Source organism: Panthera uncia, chromosome C2 (genome assembly GCF_023721935.1).
Source record: "Panthera uncia isolate 11264 chromosome C2, Puncia_PCG_1.0, whole genome shotgun sequence".
Classification (NCBI taxonomy): Eukaryota; Metazoa; Chordata; class Mammalia; order Carnivora; family Felidae; genus Panthera; species Panthera uncia.
Window position 1 is genome coordinate 146,018,071 of NC_064810.1, and position 24,091 is coordinate 146,042,161.

The 24,091-nt window shown below is 49.2% G+C and overlaps 2 protein-coding genes across 2 annotated transcripts in view; one reads left to right on the forward strand and one right to left on the reverse strand.

Annotated features, from left to right (window-relative positions):
• The first annotated feature begins 5,848 nt into the window (after window positions 1-5,848).
• On the forward strand, window positions 5,849-11,765 carry CCK (cholecystokinin). The gene is made up of 3 exons (XM_049628948.1): window positions 5,849-5,939; window positions 7,206-7,421; window positions 11,361-11,765. Exons 2-3 carry the CDS (start codon window positions 7,208-7,210, stop codon window positions 11,492-11,494), a joined length of 348 nt encoding a protein of 115 aa, XP_049484905.1. The 5' UTR covers window positions 5,849-5,939; window positions 7,206-7,207; the 3' UTR covers window positions 11,495-11,765.
• A 7,282-nt stretch (window positions 11,766-19,047) lies between these two features.
• Window positions 19,048-24,091, reverse strand: part of TRAK1 (trafficking kinesin protein 1) — a 158,550-nt gene continuing 153,506 nt past the window's right edge. Inside the window, exon 16 of the transcript XR_007457566.1 lies at window positions 19,048-19,455. The gene's annotated coding sequence lies outside the window, so the exon portion shown is untranslated. The remainder of the gene's footprint in view (window positions 19,456-24,091) is intronic.

Genomic DNA, 24,091 nt, shown 5'->3' on the forward strand with positions numbered 1-24,091 from the left:
ATGGTATAAGGATGGGGTGAGGGTAAGACTTCATTTTCATTCATTTCATTTCAGTTTGTTTCGTTTTGTTTTGTTTCATTTCATTCATTTCATTTCATTCATTATTTTCTACCTTTTCAGTTGTGAATGATGTGCATTCAATACCTATTCAAACCTTCTAATTTTATTTTTACATATTTATTTTTAAATGTTTATTTCAAGAGAGAACGAGAGCACACATGGACACAAGCAGGGAAGGGGAAGAGAGAGTGAGAGAGAGAGAAAGGGGGTGCTCTGGTGAGGGAGGGGCAGAGAGAGAGAGAGGGAGAGAGAGAGAATCCTGAGCAGGCTACATGCTGTCAGTGCAAAGCCCGACATGGGGCTCAATCCCATGAACCATGAGATTGTGATCTGGGCTGGAATCAAGAGTTGGATGCTTAACTGACTGAGCCACCCAGGTACCCCTAAATTTATTTTTCAAAACTAAGAGCTCTCCCCAGGAGGGTTGCCCTGGGACAGCTGTGACCCCAGGCATTAATTCAAAGAAGGAAAAATGGCCTGCACTGGGCACCAAGTGGGCTGATAAGGCGGGACGTGTCCCTGCTGGGAGCTGAGACCACTGAGGGACACACTGTGTCCTCTGCCGTAAGGGGCCCCAGCTCCAGAGGGAAGCTGGATTGGCAGGATCATAGAACTTGAGTCTGCTTATTAACTTTTCCCAGGTATAACCATAGAGGCTTCTTTTAAAACCTTCTACAAAGGGAACTGAGCCCAGCGACCGGCCTGAGGACAGTGGCAGCCTGTTTCCCCAGCAAGTACTGTTCCTCTTGTCTTTCCAGTATGAAAAGTAAAGACTTATTCTGCGTGGAGATCAGTGACTGAGAGCTGAACGCTTCTCATACTTGTTACCCATTCATGAGGCAACCTCCCATTTCAGGTGGCTCTTACATCCCTGGCGAAAGAAATGGTGCTGAAGACAATTCCTGTGACCGTTTGGGAGTCAGTGATCCAGCCGAGGGTCAGCAAATGGCTTTTCACTCACCACCAAGCACCTCATACAACCAGTCTACTAAACTATAAGAGTTGTTTGCACCGTAAATGTTTATTGATCACTTAGCATGCGTCCAGCACATAAGTCACAGTTCCTGTCCCCTGGCATATGGGTCAGTGGGCTAGTCATATAGACGAAGAGGTCAGTCAACAGATTTATTGAGCAACTGCTATGTACCAAGCACGGTTGTAGGAAATTAAGATAAAATATGGTAAGCTCTAACACTGAATGTTAGCAAAGTGCTAGAGGAATAAATCTGCAGTGTCACATAACCCCTCAGTCCTGACCTTGAGAGTGCCTGCAGGCCCAGCTTCCCATCGCCAGCAGCTGTAACTGTCCCTGTACGGGCTTCCCGTGGGAGCTAGAAACCCCTTTGACCCACACACACAGTGGGCCAGAAGCACTAGGGAATTAATTACCGCCCTTCCTCCGGGAACCAGCCTCAACCAGTGACTGCATGGAGTTGATGTATAAACACCCAGCTCCCTCACCCACTCAGGTAAGATAACTCTGAAGTACGAGTTCTGCACTCACCCGAGGGGTCCCCAGTGGGATTAACTACCACCCAAAAGTGTCCCTTGACGCTTATCATTGTGATGTTGCTTACTCACAGGCTGTTTTACTCACCTGTTGGTGTCTGGGTCTGTCTTACCTGACAGGACCTTCCTCCCCAGATTTGAGGGATTCCACTGATGTTACAGAAACGCCAGTGAAAGAGGAAGATATTTTCCACATGCAGCTATGGTGCAGCCTGCTATGGGCTTAATGCGTTTTCCCAAAATCCGTATGCGGACGCCCTAACCCCCAGTGTGATGGTATTAGGAGGTCAGACCTTTGAAGATAATTAGGTTTAGATGAGGTCATGAGGGCGAGGTCCTCATGATGGAATTAGTGCCCTAACAAGAACAAAACCATAGAGCTTGCTGTCTCTGTACCACGTGAGGACACAGCAGGAAGAGAGCCCAAGAAAAGAGCTCCGACCAGGCCCCCGGCCATGAGGGCCCCCTGATCTGGGTCCTCTCGGCCTCCAGGCTGTGAGAAATAAATGCGTACTATTTAAGCCACCCAGTCTACGGTGTTTTGTTATAGCAACTCAACTAGTCCCCTCGGCTCCCTGGTAGTTATTCCCACCTCAGCCATCAGCTTCTCTCTTCTCTATGGAGAACTTTCTCTGGCCCTGCAGGAGCAGGGAGGCCTATTCAGAAGTGAAGGGGGAGCTGACACCCTGGAGAAGCCTTCAACCAACGGGCCACAGGAGCTGGTGAGTAAATGCCCCAGACTCTCCTAGCCTCAGGTAGTCACCTTCCAAGAGATATCTCATAGAGCCCCCAGTGGGACTGCTCCACACCAGGAACCCACTCATCAGCATGCACCAGACTGTTTTCTCTCTCTCTTCCCTGCTCCCTCCCCCCTGCTCCCTTGAGCTCCCAGATAAACCCCCTGTGCCCAGGTGCTTGCCTCAGCCCTGCTATTGTAGCACTCAAACTAAGACAAGACGTTCTAGGGAACTCATCATTCGGGAGAGGAAGCACTCTTCACAATGACCACAGCTACTTCCTTCTTTTCAGTCAAACTGTTCCAGGTCATAGCAGATGACACTGGCTCCGTGGGCCTTTGAGAAGTTCCAGGACAAATAATGGCATTTCTAATACATGTTCGAGGGGAAACACTCAAGACCCAAAATAGAAGCCTTCAAACCAACACATCAGGAATCAGAGCAAAGAGTCTCCTGACTTCTTTCAAACGGGGGTTACTTGTAACAAGTTTAAATTCTGTGGATAATAAATTAGGAGGCTCTAGTATGTCCCTGTAAATGCCACTGAGTTTTCTACAAGTGCAAAATGGACATATGTCTTTGAGATCCTTCCCGTGGCTAAAAATCCTACATTGAAGTGATTGCATCTGTTGCAAGGACCACCCTCTGGAGACACCTCCTTAACTCTAAACAGGACTTCACTTAACTGCTTTTCAGCACAATCAGATGGAAATTTCGAGATTCTAAAACCAGTTAAAGTCTCACCACTGCTCTGTCTCAAATGCTACATCTGGATACGGCTTCCATGCTCTCAGCCCCCTGCACGAGGGGAAGGACCCTCCACATTCTGGACCCCAGCTGGTGAGTCTTGCTCAGTGGTAACGGGGTGAGGGTTGGGCAGGTGGGGGACAGAGAGGGCACTGCTCAGGGCTCATTCTCAACGTGCTCCTGGACTGCCCATGCACAAGCAGTGAGTTCAATCTTCTATTAATTAGACTCATTACCTACCTCACCCTCATATCCCAAACCTGCTCTCATACCTGAATTCCTTGTCTTGGGTAATTCTCCACACCCTCCTCCCCTGGCTCACGACATGGAGCCTCGAGGTCAGCCTCAGTCACCCAGTTTCACTGCCTCCACAGGCTTCTCGAACACCAAGAGGTTAATAGTGGCTGTTCCGGGGTGATGGAATTTTTCCTTTTTTCCCTACTTTTACTTATTTTCTGAATTATCTCTGATGAACACATTACTTTCATAATGTTTAGTATGTTTCATAATAATTAATAGTTTCATAATGGGTTATAATCCTAAATATAAATCTATCTTGATCCCTCCTGGCCTTCCTAACAGATCCTGACTTACGGTCTCCCCTCTCACTTGGAACACCTTTCACATCACAACCAGACTCTTCTTTCTGAACCCGGAGCCTCATTCCTTCCCTCCCCCTCATCAAAACATTTCTCTGGGATGGTGCCCGACCTCCTCCACCCAGAGGGTCCCCCAAATACATCAGAATCACCAGGGGGTGTATGTACATTTACTTGTTTTTTTCTGCTCCCCCATTATACTGTCATCATTGTTCATACTGAATCCCCAATGCCTGGCACAAAGCAAGGGTTCAATAAATATTAATTATTAATGAAATGCATGGAAGGAAGGAAGTTAAGTAACCGGCTTACCATAGGGAAATTCTACAGCAGTGGTTCTCAATGTATGCTTGGGGGCCACCAGGAGGCGCATCATGGGGAACTTGCTAGAAATGCAGATTCTTGGGCCTCACCTCAGAATCAGAAGCTCTAGCGACAATTGAACAAGCCCGTTACGTGATTTTTAAAAAAATTTTTTAAAAACATTTATTCATTTTTAATGAGAGAGACAGAGCATGGGTGGGGGAGGGGCAGAGAGAGAGGGAGACACAGAATCTGAAGCAGGTTCCAGGCTCTGAGCTGTCAGCACAGAGCCGGACCTGGGGGGCTCCAACTCAGGAACCGCGAGATCGTGACCTGAGCTGAAGTCTGGCGCTTAACCGACCGAGCCACCCAGGCGCCCCTCCATGATTCTGTTTGATAACAAGTTTATGTTCCCAGAAATGTCTTGGCCACGGTCAGGAATAAAACTAGTCTCTCCAACTGAACTACACAACCTTCGCAGCAGACTCGTGGGAAAACATTTTATCTGCTGCCTTTTCAGAAACGTTTCCTTTAGGTTGCAGAAATACTGCAGCGTCTAGAGTTTAGAAAGGGGGAGGGGTGCAACCAGAAGTGTCTCCCCCGCCCCCCACCCCTGCCGCCTCGCAGCGCTCCCCGTGGTCCCGCCATCTCCGGAGCCCCACAGCTGAGCCCCACAGATGCCAGTTCTGAAAGAAGCACTTCCAAATCCTCTGGAGGGAAAGGAGAAGAGGAATGGAGGGTCCTGGGACGGGACGAGGGGTAGACGCGACCCCCCGGGTCTCAGGCTGGGAGGCCTCGGTGGCGAGGCGGTTGGCGGTGCCTTTCGCGGGGACGCGGCGAACTCGAGCACCAACGCAAATGGCTTCAGGTCGGCGACGGGCTTGGGCACCACGGCGCCCTGGCGCCGGTCGCCTGGCACACGAGCCAGGGGCGCGATCGCGCAGGGAAGGACGCGGGGCGGCCTCGGTGCCTCGTTGCCCCCTGCGGGCGTCGAGTGACCCCTGCTCGTCCAAGCCGAGCAGCCCCCGCTGGCGCGGAGACCGGGCCCGGGCGTGGGCGCTCGGCGACTCCGGGAAGGTGGGAGCGGCGGATGCCGTTGCCGGAGGGGAACGCGGAGCGGGGGCTCTCTGGGACGCTCGCTGGCGCCACTTGTCGGCGACCGGGAGCCGCGCGCGCCGCGAGCAGGAGCTAATTCAGCCCCGGAGGAAAACACAGCCCTTTCCCAAACTCTGAGCAAAGCCCTGTGGTGTCATCCCCACTTTACAGCCGCGTGAACAGAGGTTGGGAGTCCAGGAGCCAGCTCCGGCCGGAACCCTTTTCACTGGCCGGGGAACACAAGCCCTAGGAATCCTGGAGAACCTCCAGGGCTTTTCCTAGGACCGCGAAGAAGACAGTGAAGACCCCTCCCTCCCCCTGGAAGCCCACTCACTGATCCAAACATCCAGAGAGCAGCCAGGGAGGTTCCGAGGGGAGCCAACACCCCTCCAGCTCAGAATTACACTTCTGACCCCCAGCCCTGTCTAGTCACCCCACCCCACCCCGCCCGCCGCGTCCCCGGTTCCCTGGCCGGCCCCTGCGGTCCCCAAAGCAGACTAAACTCTCCAGCAGCTTCTCCATCCTGGAGGAGATTCCCCACACCTAGGCTTCCCACCCTAGAATGAGAAAGGGAGAGGGAGCGGGACAGATCTGGGAGAGGAAGCCCCCCCCCCCCCCCGACAGAGAGGGGGGCGGGACACCCGACACCAACTCCACAGAGCCATCGCCCCCTCTCTCCCAGGAGCCACTTCAATCGGTCGTCGCCCCAGTGGCCGCCCCGGAGCACGTGTTGCTGCCCGTCTGCGTCAAGGCTGGCTAAATAGATGACTGGCTAACAGCGCCGGGAGGGGCTATTTAAGCAGCAGCCTCCTGCCGGCCCACCCTGAACTTGGCTGGGCTCCCCGCCGCTCCGGTGGAAACGCGAAGCCAGCTGCGTCCTACTCTGAAGGTAGGTTCCGCACTCTCCCGCGGGGGATCCAAGTGTTCAGTTGGCTGAAGAATACTGTCTTCAGTTTGGTACGCTTTCCATTTTTCTGCTTCCTGTGCCTTCTTTCCGACAGCTCGAAAGACCTTGCTCGAGGTCAGAGACAACAAGGAGGTCTGGGTGGGTACAGCTGACGGAGAGACTTCCAAGCGCCTGCTTTGTTCTCAGCAGCACGCAATGCCGGGATATCTATTTGCTGGGATTAGCATGCAAAGTGGGGTTTGCTAGATGTTGCACAGAAGTGCCAGGTACTTTGCAATCTCTTCAAATAAACTACCAAGAGGTTTTAAGATTTAAACTCATTTTCTAAACGTTGCAGAAAAAGTCAGGGCTTTGGGGATCGAAACGTGCGAGTGTTACCTGCTCGTGGATCCAAGATGCAGCGGAGTTTTGCCAACGACTGAAGACGGAGCGCATATTTCTGATTTTGAAAAGCCATTCTTGTGGTTTGCGTGGTGGTTTACTGCCAATTCCCATCTACACCTTAAAGAAACTTTATAAATATGGCTTTTATTTATTGTTCCCACATTTTATTTTATTTTTTTAATTTCTTAACGTTTATTTATTTTTGAGACAGGGAGAGACAGCATGAACGGGGGAGGGTCAGAGAGAGAGGGAGACACAGAATCTGAAACAGGCTCCAGGCTCTGAGCGGTCAGCACAGAGCCCGAGGCGGGGCTCGAACTCACGGACCGCGAGATCATGACCTGAGCCGAAGTCGGATGCTTCACCGACTGAGCCACCCAGGCGCCCCTACTGTTCCCATATTTTAAACTGCGCTACTCATTTTTCGCCGTTTATGAAAGCTTTTTAGCTGTCAAGGATCTCATTTCTCCCACGGAGTCTTCTCTCCGGCTAATTTTCCCATCTTTAATTAATCTCTTGCTTTTCTAGTTAGAAGACAGACGCTTTAAGAACACTTTCTGGCACTAAAGGGAAACAGAAGATTTTCCTTCTGCTAACCAGGGCAGAAGACAGGGTCTCCGTCCCATACCGGGGCACGGGTGTGGTTCCCCCAAAAGACAAAAGGAGCGCGCTTGGAGCTCCCGTCGGCGCTTGGCGGCGCTTGGCGAGCCCCCGTGCCCTAGAGCTTGCGCGAGTGTGGCGGGTCTGGAGCCCCGCGCGTTTGGACTGAGCCCCCTTTTCCATAGCCCAGGTGCCCCAACCCTCCGCGAGAGGCCGCGACGCCCCACCTTTTCGTTCACGTCCCCTCCTCTTCGCTCTCCGCAGCCATGAACGGAGGCGTGTGCCTGTGCGTGCTGATGGCTGTACTGGCGGCGGGCGCCCTGGCGCAGCCGGTACCCGCGGCGGACCCTGCGGGCCCAGGGGCGCAGCAGGAGGAGGAAGCGCTCCGGCGGCAGCTGAGGGCCGTGCAGAAGGTGGACGGCGAGCCCCGAGCGCACCTGGGCGCGCTGCTGGCCAGATACATCCAGCAGGCCCGGAAAGGTACGGATGCTCATTCATCTGTGGGGTCCTTATCCCTCACTTCCGCCCCCGCGCGGGGCTCCCAATCCCGACCTTCTTCCCTAGCGTCTGGCGGATGGAGGTGCGTGACCTCTCCAAACCGAACACAGGCCGCGCGTTAGGCTGAAAGGGTTTTCACTTTCTTTTCCCAATTGTACTGCACCGGGCGGTGTGGTTTTCTGGACGTCCTTTGTAGCAAACTGAGAGCTAGTGTGGAAGATTACATTTATTGGGGAAAACCGTTTTTAAAAGCTTTCTTGAAACTGACGTTTGGTACGTGTTGCTGTTTAAGCTCAACACCACATTATGAAGACGTTAAAAGGTAATTGCAGAGCAAATTACTGACTCAAAAAAGGTTTTCAGTTCTACTACATACCCTCTACTGAAAATGCAGAGGAATCTGAAGCCACTCTGACGCTGACACTTGAAAGCCCCCCCTGGCAGGAAAGAATCAATGCTGGGAAAACGTTTGAGTTCTGACTGCAACCGTTGAAAAAGAAGTGACAACGTGTCAGGTTTCCCAGAAGAACATAACAGGAGGAAAGAGTCAGGAGCAGTTTTGAGTTCCCCTCGTCAGTGATTTCAAATGATCACCCAATAGACCCGTTTGTTTTTATTTTGCTGTTGGAGAAATGGTCCCAGTTGCAGCAGGAGCCCTCAAGCCACAGATTTCTCAGCATCAAAGTCTTTCTCCAGGAATAAGGTGACTGGGGGGCTCACTAGCTGAGTGCCATGCTATCAACCCTGCCCCTCTCCTGGGCCTGTCGCATCTATAAAGCAGGGATGAGGCCACAGTTCCCCTAGGTCCCTTCTAGCTCTTTGTGTGATTCAGAGGGAGGCTCATTCGTCCGTATGCTCCTTAGGAATCATGATGGGGACTGGGGCAGTTTTTTTCTACCAACTGGATCCACAGTGACACTTATGGTCGACACAGGCTGTGACGCAGTAGGCTAAACTGGACCCACACGGCTGGACAATAAACCACAAAAAATGCCGCTGGGAGGGGGAGGGAGGGGGTCCTTTCCCATGAGGCTCCCTTACCCTCTCATGTGCCGGGACCTGGATTTGAAGCTTAGCTCGTGGCTTGACTAGACAAGGAGGAAATGATGGGCTCAGCTTTCCAGAGTCTCTGATGGTTTCATATGAAGGTAAGATTGGGACTTTTTGACCAGGGGAGTTCAGAAGGAAAACAAAAGAAAACAAAACAAAACAGAAGATGATGTGTTACATTTTGTCCTCTCTTTGAGAAATTGTCCCAGCTACCGTCTTCTGTTTTGCTCTCCAGCTAATTGAATCGAGAGATGTGGAAATACGAGTCAGATGGCAGAGGAAGTCTGAAAACTTTTTGAGTTCTTGCTGATTGTCTGCATCAAGATAAGTTAATGTCTGTCCTTGGAGGTAGGCTGAACTTCAGCCAGACCAGTCTGAAATAGCGTAGGTTTTTCGTTGAGCCATAATCTGGAGCCACCTCCCCACCTTAGGGAAAAAACCACCAGAAACAGGTCCGGGAAGGAAGCCAGTTACCACACCATTTCCCCAGAACTGACATTGACAGCGGCTTTATGCTACAAATAGCTGGAAGCTTCTTCCCGGCACCTCTTCTCAGCCACCTTCTCCCTTGGCCTTCAGCCTGTGGCACCAACCACACCTACGTGGGAATGGCAGCCTCTGCCTCCCCTGGCTGCTGACACCCACCACGAGCACTGGCTAGGAAACAATCGGACTCGTCTGTTTGACGAATATGAACCGGGGATAAATATTTACACCTCGACAGTTTCTTTGACTATTTTACTATTTTGATTATCGTGCTGGGTATTTACTCAACTGTTGTGCTTAAAGACCCTAAACGGGATAATGCACTCTTTGAGGAGTGCTCAAGAGGTGGTCATTAGGGATTGTCTGCAAAGCTTTCAGTGACTGAGGAGAAGCAATTCTATTGAGGGAGCACGGGGACATATGGCATACACCTGCCCCGTGCCCAGCAAAGCTCTCATGCTACAGCTGTAACACCTGTACGGTTAGCCCCCAGCAGCCCCGTGCAGTAAGCTCGCTTATTCTTCGTCACTGTGGGAGCCAGGACTCTAAGAATGCATAAGCCACATGACTCCGCACATCTAGGCCGACTCTGCACGTCTGAGAGTCTGTCCAGGCCCTGCCCTCCCCAGAAGGTCCAGAAGCCATTCAGCTTCCCATTCGGGGTTTTCAAGTTTAAAGGAGCCAGGTCCTTCACTTCCGTTCCATAAACCAGTTGTAAGTCCCTACTCTCGTCTGCACTGGGGAAGTGAGCGAGGACCCCAGTAGATGCACACGCTGTGAGCGCAGAGCTGTGTGTGGAATGGGGAAATTGAGGTGTGTAAGGAGCACAGCCACCAGGGCTTAACGTGGTGCCCCCACCAAGAACCCAGGCTGCTTGTGCCCATGGAAGCTGCCACTTCGCCTCATTAACTGGAACTTGGGGCCGTGCCAGCCTTTGGTGGGGGTGTTCGTCCGCGGCAGGCGGGAAGATGGGCCGTATTTCCATGACTGTGTACAGATAACTGGACTGCAGGGTTTTTTTGTTTTTATTTTTTTAGTGTGAGGACTAATCTTTTACCTGGAAGATGTTGAGCAATTCGATAGCTGGGGCTCTCTTCCTTGTGCATAGGCTGGAGATATCTGCAAGGGGCTGGAATGTGCTGGATTGACTCTCGGATTCCAAGGCCGGGAAGGGATTGAGGTGGGGTGGGGGGCGGAAAAGAATGGGTGGGGACATGGCTCTGTATAATTGTTTCTGGTTTTTAATTTAGCTGGCTTTACTTGGTTATCCAATGAGACAGAGGAACTGCTTCTGCAAGGTCATGTGTCACTAAATAAGCCACGGTCTGTCTGACTCTTTGCAGCCTGAGGGCGGGAGTTGGCAGGGGCAGCCTCATACAGAAGGGCTGAATGCCAGCGTCACAAGCAGTGGGGACGCAGTGCACTGATCCAATAGGAAGTATGGGATGGTCTTCCATCACTGTGCTCTTAAAGTCCCCTGGGCTTGGCCCTTCGAGGTCCCTGAGGGACTTACTTGCCTCTTGGCTTGCACAGAAGAAGGCCTTCTACCGATTTCATACCTGGGAGGCCTCTGTCTGTGACCCTTGGCCTAGGACTATGTCATGTCTCCCAAGAAACTGCTCCTTCGTGTCCCTTCTCCCTCAATGTGAATTATACATGAGAGTCATCCTGTTCCCGAGGACTTAACTCCAGTTCCAAAAGGCCCATTTCTCATTCAGTTATTGCATTTGGATCAAAAGGGCTGAATTAAATAACTTCCTTATTGCCTTTCTGCCCACTCTTCTGTCAGTTACTGACGTAAGATTTTATAATCTGACAGTGTGCCTTTCTCTCAATATCATTTTTTTAAAAAGAAGGTAGCTTTAAAATTAATTTTTAAATGGTATTTGTCTAGTGGTAGGACTTGACTCCATTTTTTTTTTTAACCATTCTAACATCAAAATACTGTAATTGTGTTACCTTAACAAGAGTCAAGTATGCTCGGGATATGAAGGAGTGAACTTCAGAAATGGGTTAAGTACCAAGAAAATCCTTGCTTGACGTCTGCTGAGGGCCAGCTACGTAAGAGAAAACACGCTTCAGGGGTAGAAAGACCAGGCAGGTCCCAGCTGTGAAAGGCCACGGTCAGTGAATCCGCTTAAATCCTTACAGATTAGAAACCACAACCATAGCCAGCAAATATTACCCTCCCTGCTTACACAGACCTGGGTCCTTGTCTTCTCTGAGATTTTGGGCCAGCAGCCCCACTGCTTGGTAACTCTTTGATACCTTTAAGAAAGTGCATGTTGCAAATTGTCTGGCTTTTCCCATTGCGCTCCTCTCAGATTGAATTGGTGCTGCTCCTAGATATAATGGCCCTGCTTCCTCTTCCCCTGCCCTTCGTAGCTCCTTCTGGCCGAATGTCCGTCATTAAGAACCTGCAGAGCCTGGACCCCAGCCACAGGATAAGCGACCGGGACTACATGGGCTGGATGGATTTTGGCCGGCGCAGTGCTGAGGAGTACGAGTACCCGTCCTAAGGGCCCCCACCTTTGTCAGCAGCCAGGAAGCAACCTCCCGGCTCAGAGGAGGCAGAATACGAAAACAATGACACTCACGACCCATTGTCTCTGAAGTTTGACGTTTTAAGTATCTATTTATTAAGTTTTCAATGTGAAAACTATGTCCGTGATCTTGTTCACTACCACCTCACCCCTCACCGGAATTGTACGAGCGGAGGACAAACCGTTTTCCTCGTCTGTGACACCTGGTCCTAAAGTGTTGCTATGCTATTAAAATGATTTCATCCTGCCCCCTAGTTCCCTGTGTCTGTTGAGTGCAAAGGACTCCATTTAATCCTCGGAACCTTCAAGGAGGGCCGCCCGATACACGGTGCCTGAGGACAAATCCCTACGGTAGATGGTCCCAGAGAGGGCTTGGGAAATGAGGGCGGGCACGGGGCGGACTCCCCTGCTGCAGGCAAAACGGCCGGTGGAAGGGCCTCCTGGGTCAGCTCCATGGCCCAGCCCTGGCCACCCTGGGCCTGGGGCTCCAGCTGGGCTCCACTGCAAGAAGAGAACGTGTCGTGCTTGTGGCGAACACTCATTCGCCTGGGTAAAGAGAGGCAGCTCGGGATCCGTCCCAAGGTGGAGCCTCACCGTCTTCCCGTCCCCTCAGGAGGCATCTACCCCATCCCACGCCAGGGTTTCTTTAGGTTCTCTTGGCCTTTAACCAAATTACGGAGCAATGCTGTCCGTGCTTCCACATACCTTTGACCCCTCCACGGCCCTGTGGCACAGAGGCTATTGTCCTTCTTTTAGAGACGAGGAAACCGCTCTGAGAGGTGGAAGGGACGGGCCCACGGTTCCCCAGCTAGTGAGATTCACAGACGATCACTCCTAGGGAGTGTGACCCCCAGCACCCCAGCCCTTCCAGACTCTGGAGGGCACATGAATCACCAGGGAAATCTGGTAGCCTGCCCCTTCTGATGCGGCAAGTCTGGCCTCGGGCCTGAGCAAGCTCCCGGGTGGTTCCAGTGCTGTGGGTCCCGACCACACTTGGGGCTGCGCGGTCTACAGGGGAGCCTGTGATTACACTCCTTTGGGTCTCCCCGTATCCCAGAGACCTATTTCAGGGCCGGCCGGGTGATCCTGGTAGCCCTCCAGCACAGAAGCTCTCCTTTCTTGGACCCATCCCGCTGGTGGGTCTCTGCAGGGGTCTGTGAGAGAAACTCTTTCAAGAGGACACCAGAGACAATCTGACACCAGCCACCCACAGTGCAGCCTTTCCGTGCCTCCTGGCCGAGGCCTCCAGAAACCTCGGGTTCCAATCCAGGAAAGGCCCCAGGTGGCCTGATGCAGCAGGACACGCAGCCCCCAAGGGAACAGACGTTGGGAAGAACGTTGGCACATCTATACCTGGTCCTGGAAGGGCCGCACTCAGCCCGGGGTCCTCCCCAGGCCCTCAGTGCCATCTTTCTTGACACCAGAAGGCCACCGGGAAAGTCCTCAGAGGAAGACTGGGTCCTTGCATTCTTTTTTTCTTTTTTTAGTGTTTGCTTATTATTTTGAGAGAGAGAGGAAGAGAGCTCACGTGGGGGAGGGGCAGAGAGGGGGAGACACAGAATGGGAAGCAGGCTCCAGGCTCCGAGCTGTCCGAGCTGTCAGCACAGAGCCCGATGTGGGGCTCGAACCCACGAACCGTGAGATCGTGACCTGAGCCGAAGTCGGACGCTCAACCGACTGAGCCACCCAGATGCCCCTGGTCCTTGCATTCTTTAACTCGAAGTGAAGTCAGAATTCAGTGTAAAACTGAGACTCTGAACGGACAACATATTATATTGTCCCCTTGTGAGCCATTACCTCATTCAGTCCCTACAATTTGGTCTCAAAGACTGCTTCAGATCTCAGGGGTCCCAGCCCTGGCTAAACACCCAGCTTTAGCACAGAGCACACACCTCGCAAAACAAGTTTTTTCTGGGTGTGTGAGAGATCTTGGGTATAGATGGGGATGAGTGTGTGTGTGTGTGTGTGTGCACGCGTGTGCGTGTGTGTTGGGGTGGGGGATGGGGAAGGATTTGGAATTGAATATTAAATCAGCAGCAGGGAATGGGTGACAAAGGTCTGATCTGACCTAGTGATTTATAAATCCTCAGGGAAGTAGATGGTCAAATATTTTCAAAGATACAGACATGGGCCATACGAATATAAACGAACACATGTCAAAGATGTCATTTAACTCATTAATAAAGAGACCACTGAGAGGTCGTATCATTTCAAAGAAGAATCTGCAGGACAGACACATGGAGGCATCAAGAATGCTGAAATGAGGGGCGCCTGGGTGGCGCAGTCGGTTAAGCGTCCGACTTCAGCTCAGGTCACGATCTCGCGGTCCGTGAGTTCGAGCCCCGCGTCAGGCTCTGGGCTGATGGCTCGGAGCCTGGAGCCTGTTTCCCATTCTGTGTCTCCCTCTCTCTCTGCCCCTCCCCCGTTCATGCTCTGTCTCTCTCTGTCCCAAAAATTAAAAAAAAAAAAAAATAATAAGTTGAAAAAAAAAGAATGCTGAAATGAATTTGCTGATAGATACCAAGCTGGTTCGTACCCTTAGGCCAGTAGAATGTAATGTTTGGAATAATCTGTTATCCGGGACAGAAATTCCCTATATTTTTAGGGGACGATATTCACTTACGTTTCTATAGACAAGAATTATTTGCATGACTGTGGTTTCCTATGGCTTTCAAAGTAGCCCCATCAGAAACACAGACCTCAACAGCATCGGATCAGTGCCCAGAGTCCCACTGCAAGGACACCCACGAATCCCCTTTGCTCTTCAAAGTCTTTCGCAGTTCTTCCTCATCCCGGAGACAGAAAGGAAAAGAACGTTTTCTCGCTCCTCTGGGTGCAGGACTCTGTACGAGGGGCCTCGTGGGCACCATCGCAGGACACTGTCCCGATCCTGCCAGCGACGAGGACCCTACCCTTCAAAGAGGAAGCTGGAGCTCAGAGAGGCCAAGTGACTTGCCACGCACAACATGGCGACTCCAGGGTTGAAGCGGTTGGTTCTGAACTTCTCATGGGGTCACCTAGAGCCACCGTCTGGCAGAGAACAGGCTCGGAGACTCATTTGTAAGCGGTGTTTGCGCGAGTCTGAATTAGACTGAATTAGCGTGTGTGGTAATTTGCGGGGGGCGTTGAGGGGACTTGACAGAGCACAGTGAGTGGGGGTGGGGAACCTGAACATCTGTCCCCTGTCCCTCTTGGTGTCACCACTGGATTCAGGTCAGTCCCCTTCTAACTGCTGTGCGCTGTGCTTGTCTCTGTGTCACTTGCTGACACAGGGACCTCGGAGCCAGAACACAGAACCAGCTCTTCCTTAGCCCTTCCTGGGGGATCACATCGGGCTTCTGCAGCCGAGCTGAGCAAGTGTCGCAGAAGAGCCGGCAGCCCCTCAAAAGCCACGATGCTCCCTTCCTCCCTCCTCACCCTCCCCTCCCGCCCCTCCCCGCTCACTCCTCTCTCCCCTCAAGGGCCCCTCTCCACCCCCCCCCCTCCTTTGCCAGCTGCTTCTCTTGAACCCCTTCAGCTTGCCGGGCCTGCACCCCAGGCCACCTCCTCCTGCAGCTGTTTCTGCCGTTTGCACCCCAGCTCTGCTCATTAAGCCCGCTGGAGGGCTCCTTTTGCTCGATCCATTGGAATTTACACATGGAAAAGGCCAACGGCTATCATCCTAGCTCAACACGCACCCTCCCCTACCCCGACCCCCATTTTATACATGACAAACCCACTCAAGATCACATACTGAGTGAGTGGCAGGACCTGTAAGACCTCTCTGGAATTAGCTCCTTGCCAGGCCGAGACATAGGAGGCTTCCCTGCTGGCTCCTGCACTCCTCACACCTCTAGACCTCTGGTTTAAGAGGCCCGACCTGGCCTGTCCTGACCGGTGGCCATTCAAGTCTCAAAAAGGCCAGCAGCCACTGAGTGCACAGGAGTCACTTCCCCAAGATTCCCTTTACCAAAGTCTGACTGTAACATATTTCGCCTGTAAAGTGAGAAAATCTTTACCCAGTGCGCCCCAACCTACAGATGGCATCTTGGTTCTCAGATGCAGCCAATCACAGATAAAGGAGAGGGAAGATGGGAGAAGGATATCCTATGTTCATTCTTTTAACAAACAACACAGAAACACCATCCCCCTTTCTTGTCTCAGGTTGACGAGCCAAAGGAAAAGAATCTTGACCGCTTAGTTAGATTTCCAGGTACCTTCAGTTGTTTGGTTTTTTTTTTTTCAACAACTTCAAATGATTGTGAGTTTTGAAGATACATAAAGCAGAGGTCAAGCCAAAAAGAGGAAAAATTGTTGCCTCGCTAATTTCCCCTGGGCTCTGGGTTCTGAAAGGATTTATTAAAATTATCTGTTTTGTCTCCTGCTCTAAGATGTGTCCTCCCAGAGAACAGGGGCAGGGGGCCCCAGGTGAGGACGTACCTGCCAGGGTCCTCCACTTTATACGAAGCCCTCGTGACAGACCTCCCCCTAGACATATGGTCATTATCAGTCCCACCTCTCTGATCTCGTCTTTCACCACCACCCCTTCATTCACTCATTACACTACAGCCTTACTGTCTTCCTTGTTATTCCACGGAAACACTAAACTCGCTCCTGCCTCAGGGCTTTTGCACGTGCTGTTCCCTTTGTCTGGCTTGCTCTTGCTCCAAAAAGCATGAGTAGACCTTTCAGCTCATTCAGTTCTAACATATCCTGCTCAGAGACTGCCCTGACCATTCTTTTAGAGAGCTCCTCCATTGCTCTCTATCCTTTTCCTTTATACGGTTCTCTGGCTGTTTTCAAGGTATTTTCTCTGTCTTCAGCTTTCAGTAGTTTGTTTACATTGTATCTGGGTGTGGATTTCTTTCAGTTTAACTTGTTTGGGATTTGTTCAGCTTCTTGACTCTGTAAGTTTGTATCTTTCGGAAACTTGGGAAGTTTTCGATCATTATTTCTTCAAATACTTTTCCAGCATCACATGCTTTCTTGTCTCCTCCTGGGATTCTGATGACACCAACACTCAACCTTTTGTTGTTGTCCCACATGTTCCAGAGACTTTGTTCATTTTTTCCTCTCTGCGGCTTACCATGGATAATTTCTATTTATCAATCTTCTGGTTCCCTCACTCTTTCTCTGTCGTTTCCTTTCTGCTAATGAGTCCCAACCAGTGAGTTTCTTAGCATGGTTTTATATTTCTCAGTTCTAGAATCTCCATGCAGATCTCCTATTTCCTTGCGAAGATCTTCTATCCTAACGTGTTTCCAGGATGTTTGCGATTGCTCATTTGAGCACTTTTAGAACAGCAGCTTGACAGTCTTCGATAATTCCGACATTCGTGAAATCTCATCATTGGTGTCTGCTGATTGTGGTTTCTGAGAAAAAACTGAAAAGCTCAAGGTTCTTTGCATGCTCAGCAATTTTGAATTGTATCCTGGACAATTTGAACATTGCATTATGGATCTTGTTTAAGTCTTACAAAAAATGTTGATATTTTTGTTTTAGCGGTTAGGACCCTAACCTGGTTAGGGTCAGTCTACAAGGTCTAGCCCACCTTCTGTGGGGTATGGTTCTAATGCAGTTCAATTTTCAGTGAAGTCCAATGAGGTTTCCTGGTTTGGAAACTCTCAAATCCCCCAGTGACCGCTGTGGGAACTGAGCGGTGCTCTACATATAACTGAAGTTCTCCCATCCAAGTACTAATTTCCTGATCAGTTGGGATCAGGCATTCAGGGTCGTAGGCTGGTAGACCATAACTTAAATTCTCCAAGTCTTTGATATGCTAATTAGGACCTGATCCAGACATGCAGGGCTCAGGCGTCCGTAAACAATGATACAGACTCAATTTCCTGAGCCCTTCCTTCTCTGCAGTCTCCCCTGCCCTTTTCAGTTCTGCGGGTTCCCCTTTTGGGTCTTCCACCCACTTCCATTCAGGTCCCAGTGGCAGGAGAAAAAAGCCGTGGGGGCTGGCCTCACCCTCTTGGGATCACAGCTCCTCTGATCAAAGAGCAGGTTCCCCTTGTTCAGAGTTTTGGCTCCTACTGATTTCATTACTGACTGTCACCACCGCGGTGTGGGTTTGCCTGGGAGCTGTCGCGTGAGAGAACAGAGAACGAGAAGAAATAGAAAACCAGGGAACGCTCATGCTTTCTGGGCATTAAGAGCTTCCTATGTCACTCCTCAAACCAGAACTAACAGGCATCTCCCGGAACTGTCCGTGCCCTCGACCTCACTTCCGGTTTCTAGTGCATTAAGCTTAAGAAAGGCATCGCCTGGAGCCATCGGGGATTTTCCCCTGCCTTCTCCCAGCCTTCTCTCAGTCTGGCACTTCCTACTGGAACTATAGGATCTAGATGTGATGTCATCTCAAGATGTGCCAAAATTTGAAACCCAGTCATTAATGGCATCAGGCTATTCTCTAAGAAGGGGTGGCTTAATTTGTTATGTTAATTTTGACTCACTTAATGTGACTCCCAAGAGGCTTCTGGTTGGGAAAATCTCAAGAAAGAACAAGAGTTGCTGCCGTGTGGAATGCTACATCTAACCAAGTCCCAAGGCCCGCACCTTTTGTGCCTTTTCCTGCCCATGGCTCACACGCTGGTGTGGGCGAATAGAAGCAGGCATTGGCGGTAGTTCAAGCCTTACCTGCCCAAACACCTGTGGACCACAGCCAGCATGACTTCCATGTGTTCGATCTCTAAGTTCCTTTTTGGAAAGGATTCAGCTACTCCCTTACATCATCTTGTCTGGTCTGTTACAAACCCTTCACTGGCTTAACACGCGTGGAACTACACCCGTGTGCCAGGCACTGTGTTGACATGGCAGGTACAGAGACCGAGCCAGCTGGTAGACTCATGAATTCATAGCGCAGTGCACCAGGAACTGACAGGTAATGCGCAGAAGCTAGGAGAAAGCAGTGTGGCTGAATTAAGGGGCCAGCCAGCCGGGCAGCTGCCTGAGGGTGCCAGTCTCTGAGTGACATCGAACCACCACCGAGGCAAGTTGGAAACCAGGTGTCAGTGAAGTTCTTCACGCTGAATAACTTACCTAACTGGAGAAATGGAGGTTTGGTGTCACCCCTACAGAAGTCAACAGCGCCCTCAAGTGGACATTTAAAAAACCCACGCACACCTCTGGGTACCAAGCATCTCTTCAAAGAAACAATGGTGCCCATGTTGAAACCTGCAGGATCAGGCCCATTTCTCCTTCCCAACCTGCTGGTTATCTCAACAGTTGGTTGAAATTTTAAAACCAGAGGATTCAGGGTACGGGGGCTGTTTTCTAAGAATGGAGATGGTTTCTTTTATTATTTTAATTTTGAGCCTTTAATATGTTAGGTTTGGAAAATCACCCAATGAAACTGAAGAGAGAATAAGGGCCACAAGCAAGTGAAGTGCTTTATGTAGAATTAAAACCAAGAAAAATTAAGTCTCAGATATATCGTGAAGGCGACTTGGTAGCTATGGTTACCTCTAATTAGTGAGTACCTTATGCTTTCCGGATCTGAGTGGAGGAAAATGGAAAGGAAAAATAACTTCAAATAAGTAAACATGTTAATTTCCATTGGGTGCATGTATTCTTGCACTTTGAACATAAAGGATGAGATGTAAAAATTTGTTCTCTTCACCTTCGCCTTCTGTGTCTTCCTTGCATAACGAGGACTCATAAGCCCAAACTGGGGGTCAAGGAAGTCTCCTCGAAGGAAGTGGCACCAGGGTGCAGGACAGGCAGCTCATGGCAGAGTCAGACCTACACAGGAGTTCTAACTGTGGCCGAATTAGAGTGAGTATACGCAGTATCCGAATTAACTCCTCCTGTTCTGGGCTGGACCCCAGGGAAGGGTTGGATCTGGCTGTGGTCCCCATCAGGAACGCCCGGTTGGAGGGTCCATAATGACTTGGACTTGCACTTGAACGGAGGGAAGTCCCAAGGGAAGGTGATCTGGAGTCCAGTCAGGTGTTCTGAGAGAAGACACGACACAAAAAACATACCCACATTTAAAGGGAGAAGAGAAGTGGGGCAACCGTGCCACATACTTGAACCATCTCATCCCTACCAGAGCTGAAGCCCCATCTTCGATCTGACCCAGCCTCCAGCTGAATTCAGGCTGTCGGCAGAGGGGAAGGCTCCTGTCTCTCTGAGGGACTTCTCCACTTCAAAGGAGAAAGATTTCATCTATAATTAATGAACTCATAAAATGGGTTTCCAAGGAACACCAGACACAGCATGCAGATTTAAATTCTTATTCTCTTCCACTGTCCGGAAAAGAATCGTGGGACTGGAATCTGGATAGCACAAACTTTGGTCTGTGTGGGAAACCCCTGAAGTTGTTCACTTACTTTTTCAGCCTTTCATTCAAAAGCTGTTTACTGAGATGACCGTGGTCCGGACACAGAACTAAGCACCAGAGACATGGCACTAACATCGGGCTTTCACATTCTAGCCAGAGGTGACAAATCGGGTCCAGAGGCAAAGATTTAGGCAGCATTTCCCCTTGGACACCTAATGGATACCTCAATCTCAATAAATCCAAACTTGGACTGATGACCTTCCCCTGCCCCAACCTTCTCCAGCTACTGCCTGGACTCCAACTCCGTTGATGACAACTCCATCCCTCCAGGTGCTCAGGCCAAAATCTCTGCAGTAATCTGTGACTCCTCTTTCCTTCACGCTTTTCATTGAAAACATCGACAAATCTACTTGGCAATGAGAAAGAATGAAATCCGGCCGTTTGCAGCAACGTGGATGGAACTGGAGGGCATTCTGCTAAGTGAAATAAGCCAGTCACAAAAGGGCAAATAGTGTATGATTCCACATATGCGAGTAATCCAAGTCATACAGACAGAAAGTATAATGGTGGTTTTTAGGGACCGGGTAGAGTGGAGAATTGGGAATTAGTGTTTAACAGACACAGGCTTTTCAGTTGGGAAAGATGAAAAGGGACGGTGTTTATGGCTCTACCACAATGTGAATGTGCTTAATGCCACAGAGCTAACTGTACAGTTAAGAAGCTCAAGTAGTAAATTTTATATTCAGTATACTTTGCCACATTGAAAATAAATTTTAAAATGTTTAATTAAAAAAAAAAAAGAAAGAGGGGCGCCTGGGTGGCGCAGTCGGTTAAGCCTCCGACTTCAGCCAGGTCACGATCTCGCGGTCCGTGAGTTCGAGCCCCGCGTCGGGCTCTGGGCTGATGGCTCGGAGCCTGGAGCCTGTTTCCGATTCTGTGTCTCCCTCTCTCTCTGCCCCTCCCCCGTTCATGCTCTGTCTCTCTCTGTCCCAAAAATAAATAAAAAACATTGAAAAAAAAATTAAAAAAAAAAAAAAAAAAAGAAAGAAAGAAAACATCAACAAATCTTGTTGGCGTCACTTCAAAACGCCTGGGTGGTTCAGCCAGCTAAGCAGCGGGCTCTTGATTTCAGCTCAGGTCATGATCTCACAGTTCGTGAGTTTGAGCCCCACATTGGGCTCTGCACTGACAGCACAGAGCCTGCTTGGCATTCCCTCTCTCCCTCTCTCTCTTGGCCCCTCTCTCGCTTGTGCTCCCTCTCTCTCTCTCTCAAAATAAATAAACTTAAAAAATACTTTATAAAAAAGCCAGAATGTTTTAGAAGCTGCCCACTTGTTATGACTGCCACTGCCACCAGCTTGCTCAGAGCCATGTTACCCCTCACCAGCATTACTGGAACAGCCAGCCAACTGGTACGCCTCTTCTACCCTACGGGTTCTATACAGAAAGACACTAGGGTTTATAAGCAGCTACAGAAACCAGTAACCGAAGGGTTAACCAAACTACTCGAAGCGGCAGCCCAAGAAGCACAGGTGCAACTCTTTACCCAGACCTTTTTCCTTTGCCTTTAAATATCCCGGACTCTCCTCCTTTGGGGAGGCAGATTTGAGTTTGGTCTTATCTCCTCGCTCGGCTGCCTCTGGAATAAATCCTTTCTTGTGGCGTCCTCCATGTTTCCGTGACTGTGTTTGCTGTGTATGAGAAGTTGGATTCATTTACAAGTTGGGTGACCCAGTCAGGAGCTCTTTGGCCGTAGCTTGTCGGCCCCCAGTTGGTAACTGAAGTCCAGTGACTGGTCCAGCCAGCTGCCTAGGCTCTCTGTCCTGGGGACCGTGCCCAGGACCCCACCCCAACTGGGAGCCACCAATCGCTGGTGCTTAACTGAACTCTTTTGGCCAAAAATGGTTTTTGGTTTCACTACGCACAGACGTCTCTTGGTAAGTATTTTGTGTTTGACGACAGGTAAATTCATTTCTCCCTCCCGTTCAGCTGCCTCCAAGTAGGGAGTTTGGGTTTTTTAGGCTCTTTTTCTTGCTTAAGAAAAAACTGATTAAGGAGCCCTTTGATTCAGTTGCTGGCTTTTAGGGAGGAACTGGAAACCAGGAAGCCATAGGTTCAGTTGGTGATGCTCCAATTTTTGAGGAGGAACCAACGCTCGTAGAGGTCTTCTGGGCTTCATTCAGTTTGGTTGTTGCTTCAGCTTCTGGTATCTTTGAATAAAGCTAGCTGTCTTCCAACTGGAAAATGGGAAATGACGATTTATCCCCACATGCTACCCTTTGGGCTGTATTCTACAAAATTGTAGTCTTTTGTTTTTTTGTTTTTTCAACACTGCTTGGCTACAGTATTCATTAGGCTCTGGAGGAAAATTACAAATTAATGGATCCATAAATTATAATACCATCTTACAATTACACTTGTTTTGTAAAAGGTAGGTATTTGGAGATCGAGTTTTCAAGATTTGGTTTGCATCTTTTTTGTGTATTTCTCCATATACGTTGTAAATGTGAGAGATTTTCTCTACCTCTGGAAGGTATTAAAAGAGCTTTATTTAGTTGGTTTTAAAAAAGCACTTGTAAGAATTAGGCATTCTAATTCAAAGATAGAAACTAATCCAAAAGTCTTAAAAGTTCATATGATCTGGGAAAATATTTGCTATGAAAGCTAAATTAAGGTTGGTTTAATTAAAATGGATACGGCTTTAGAATTATCAACATTAGATTTAAAACTTATTCTGTCCATACTTAAAATCAAATAAGTTTATGTTATCTCCATTGCAAAAGTTGTCAGAAAAGAGGGGGGGAAGCCCCTTAGAACTTTGTCTAATGCCTTGTGAAGTTTTATAAGTAATCTAAGAAATAAACAGATGTAAATAATTTAACATAGTTACGACTACTGAATGAGGGGAACAACTCTGTATGCAAGGAAAGTGAGACTGGTTGTTGAGAAGGAAAAGTTAGGACAAAATCTGAAAAAAAAAATTGTAGGTTTGGGAGAAGGAAAAAGTAGTTTTGTGAGAAGGGAATCTTTGGAAAGGAATTCTGTGCATGGTCAGGACTAAGATTATGTAGGCTAGTATGTGTAAAAAAAACAAAAAAAACAAAAAACCAAAAACGAACAAACAACCAAAACAAAACAAAAAATTTCATTAGGGAGTGATCAGCACCTGGGGAACAGAAGGGAGCGTGAGAGTGATCAGGCAGACGTTGAGAAGTGATAGGATAGCAAGAGAACCCTCAACTGATTCTCCGAAGAGGTCTAAAAGAATCCTCCTAAATTGGGATGAAAGGGTTGGATTTTTATAACAGTCATTGGATGTGGCCACCTGGGAAGAAGGCATGCCCTTGGTAAGGCAGCTGTCTTCAGTCAGGGCAATCCCTGATGGCCTCTGAGAGTTGAGGCTCATTGGCAGCATTCCTACAGCTGAAGGTCTTTGATTCCTGACGGGGATTCTAGTCCACACATCCCAGCACCCGCTCCAAAAACCCGGGTCCGTGCAGCCCTCTGGATGTCCTTGTCTTGGTAAATATATCAACATGGGAGATAGGGCGAGAAAAGGTGGGACTGCACACATTTTTTTTTTTAATTCATCCTGTTGGAATGAATAAGTTTTAATATCAGATGTATGTTGGTGTAAGATGTATACCAATCTATTAAAAGGACACTCTTCTTACATAATTGGTCTAACTTGTAAACAAAGGTTTTTCTTTCACCTGCCTAGAAAAACAAAGCTTCAATTAAAAGAGCTACGATTTAGGGGCACCTGGCTGGCTCAGTTGGCAGAGCATCAAACTCGGGGTCTTGAGTTTGAGCTCCACGTTGGGTGTAGAGATTATATAAATAAATGAGTGAACGAATAAATGAACAACTAGAACTAAGTTCTGTTAGCAACTACGTAACCCACTGCATTTGGCTTTAGAATCCCTAACTGCCACCTCGGCTAAATACATAATTGAGTATTAAGCTTTGTCATCTGTAATCTTATTTAGGCATGTGTTTCAACACCTCGTATTTCAGACAGATTTCTCAAAATTCAACTTCTAAACGAAGTCATCTTGACTAATTACACTTGTTTGGTATGTCAAATTACACGGGAAGCATTGCCAAGTAAGGGCTAATAGACCTTTTTAGGTTATATTCTATGGGTGAATGCTAGAACTGTTCGAGCAGTTATATAGAATTCCTAAGGCTTTGATACATCCTATATAATGTCATCACTTATTCTAATTATTGAAATGTGGTCACAGAATCTCCTCGTTAATTGCATCATAATGACAGAGGTCTCTGATACCTAAAGATTCTAAAAC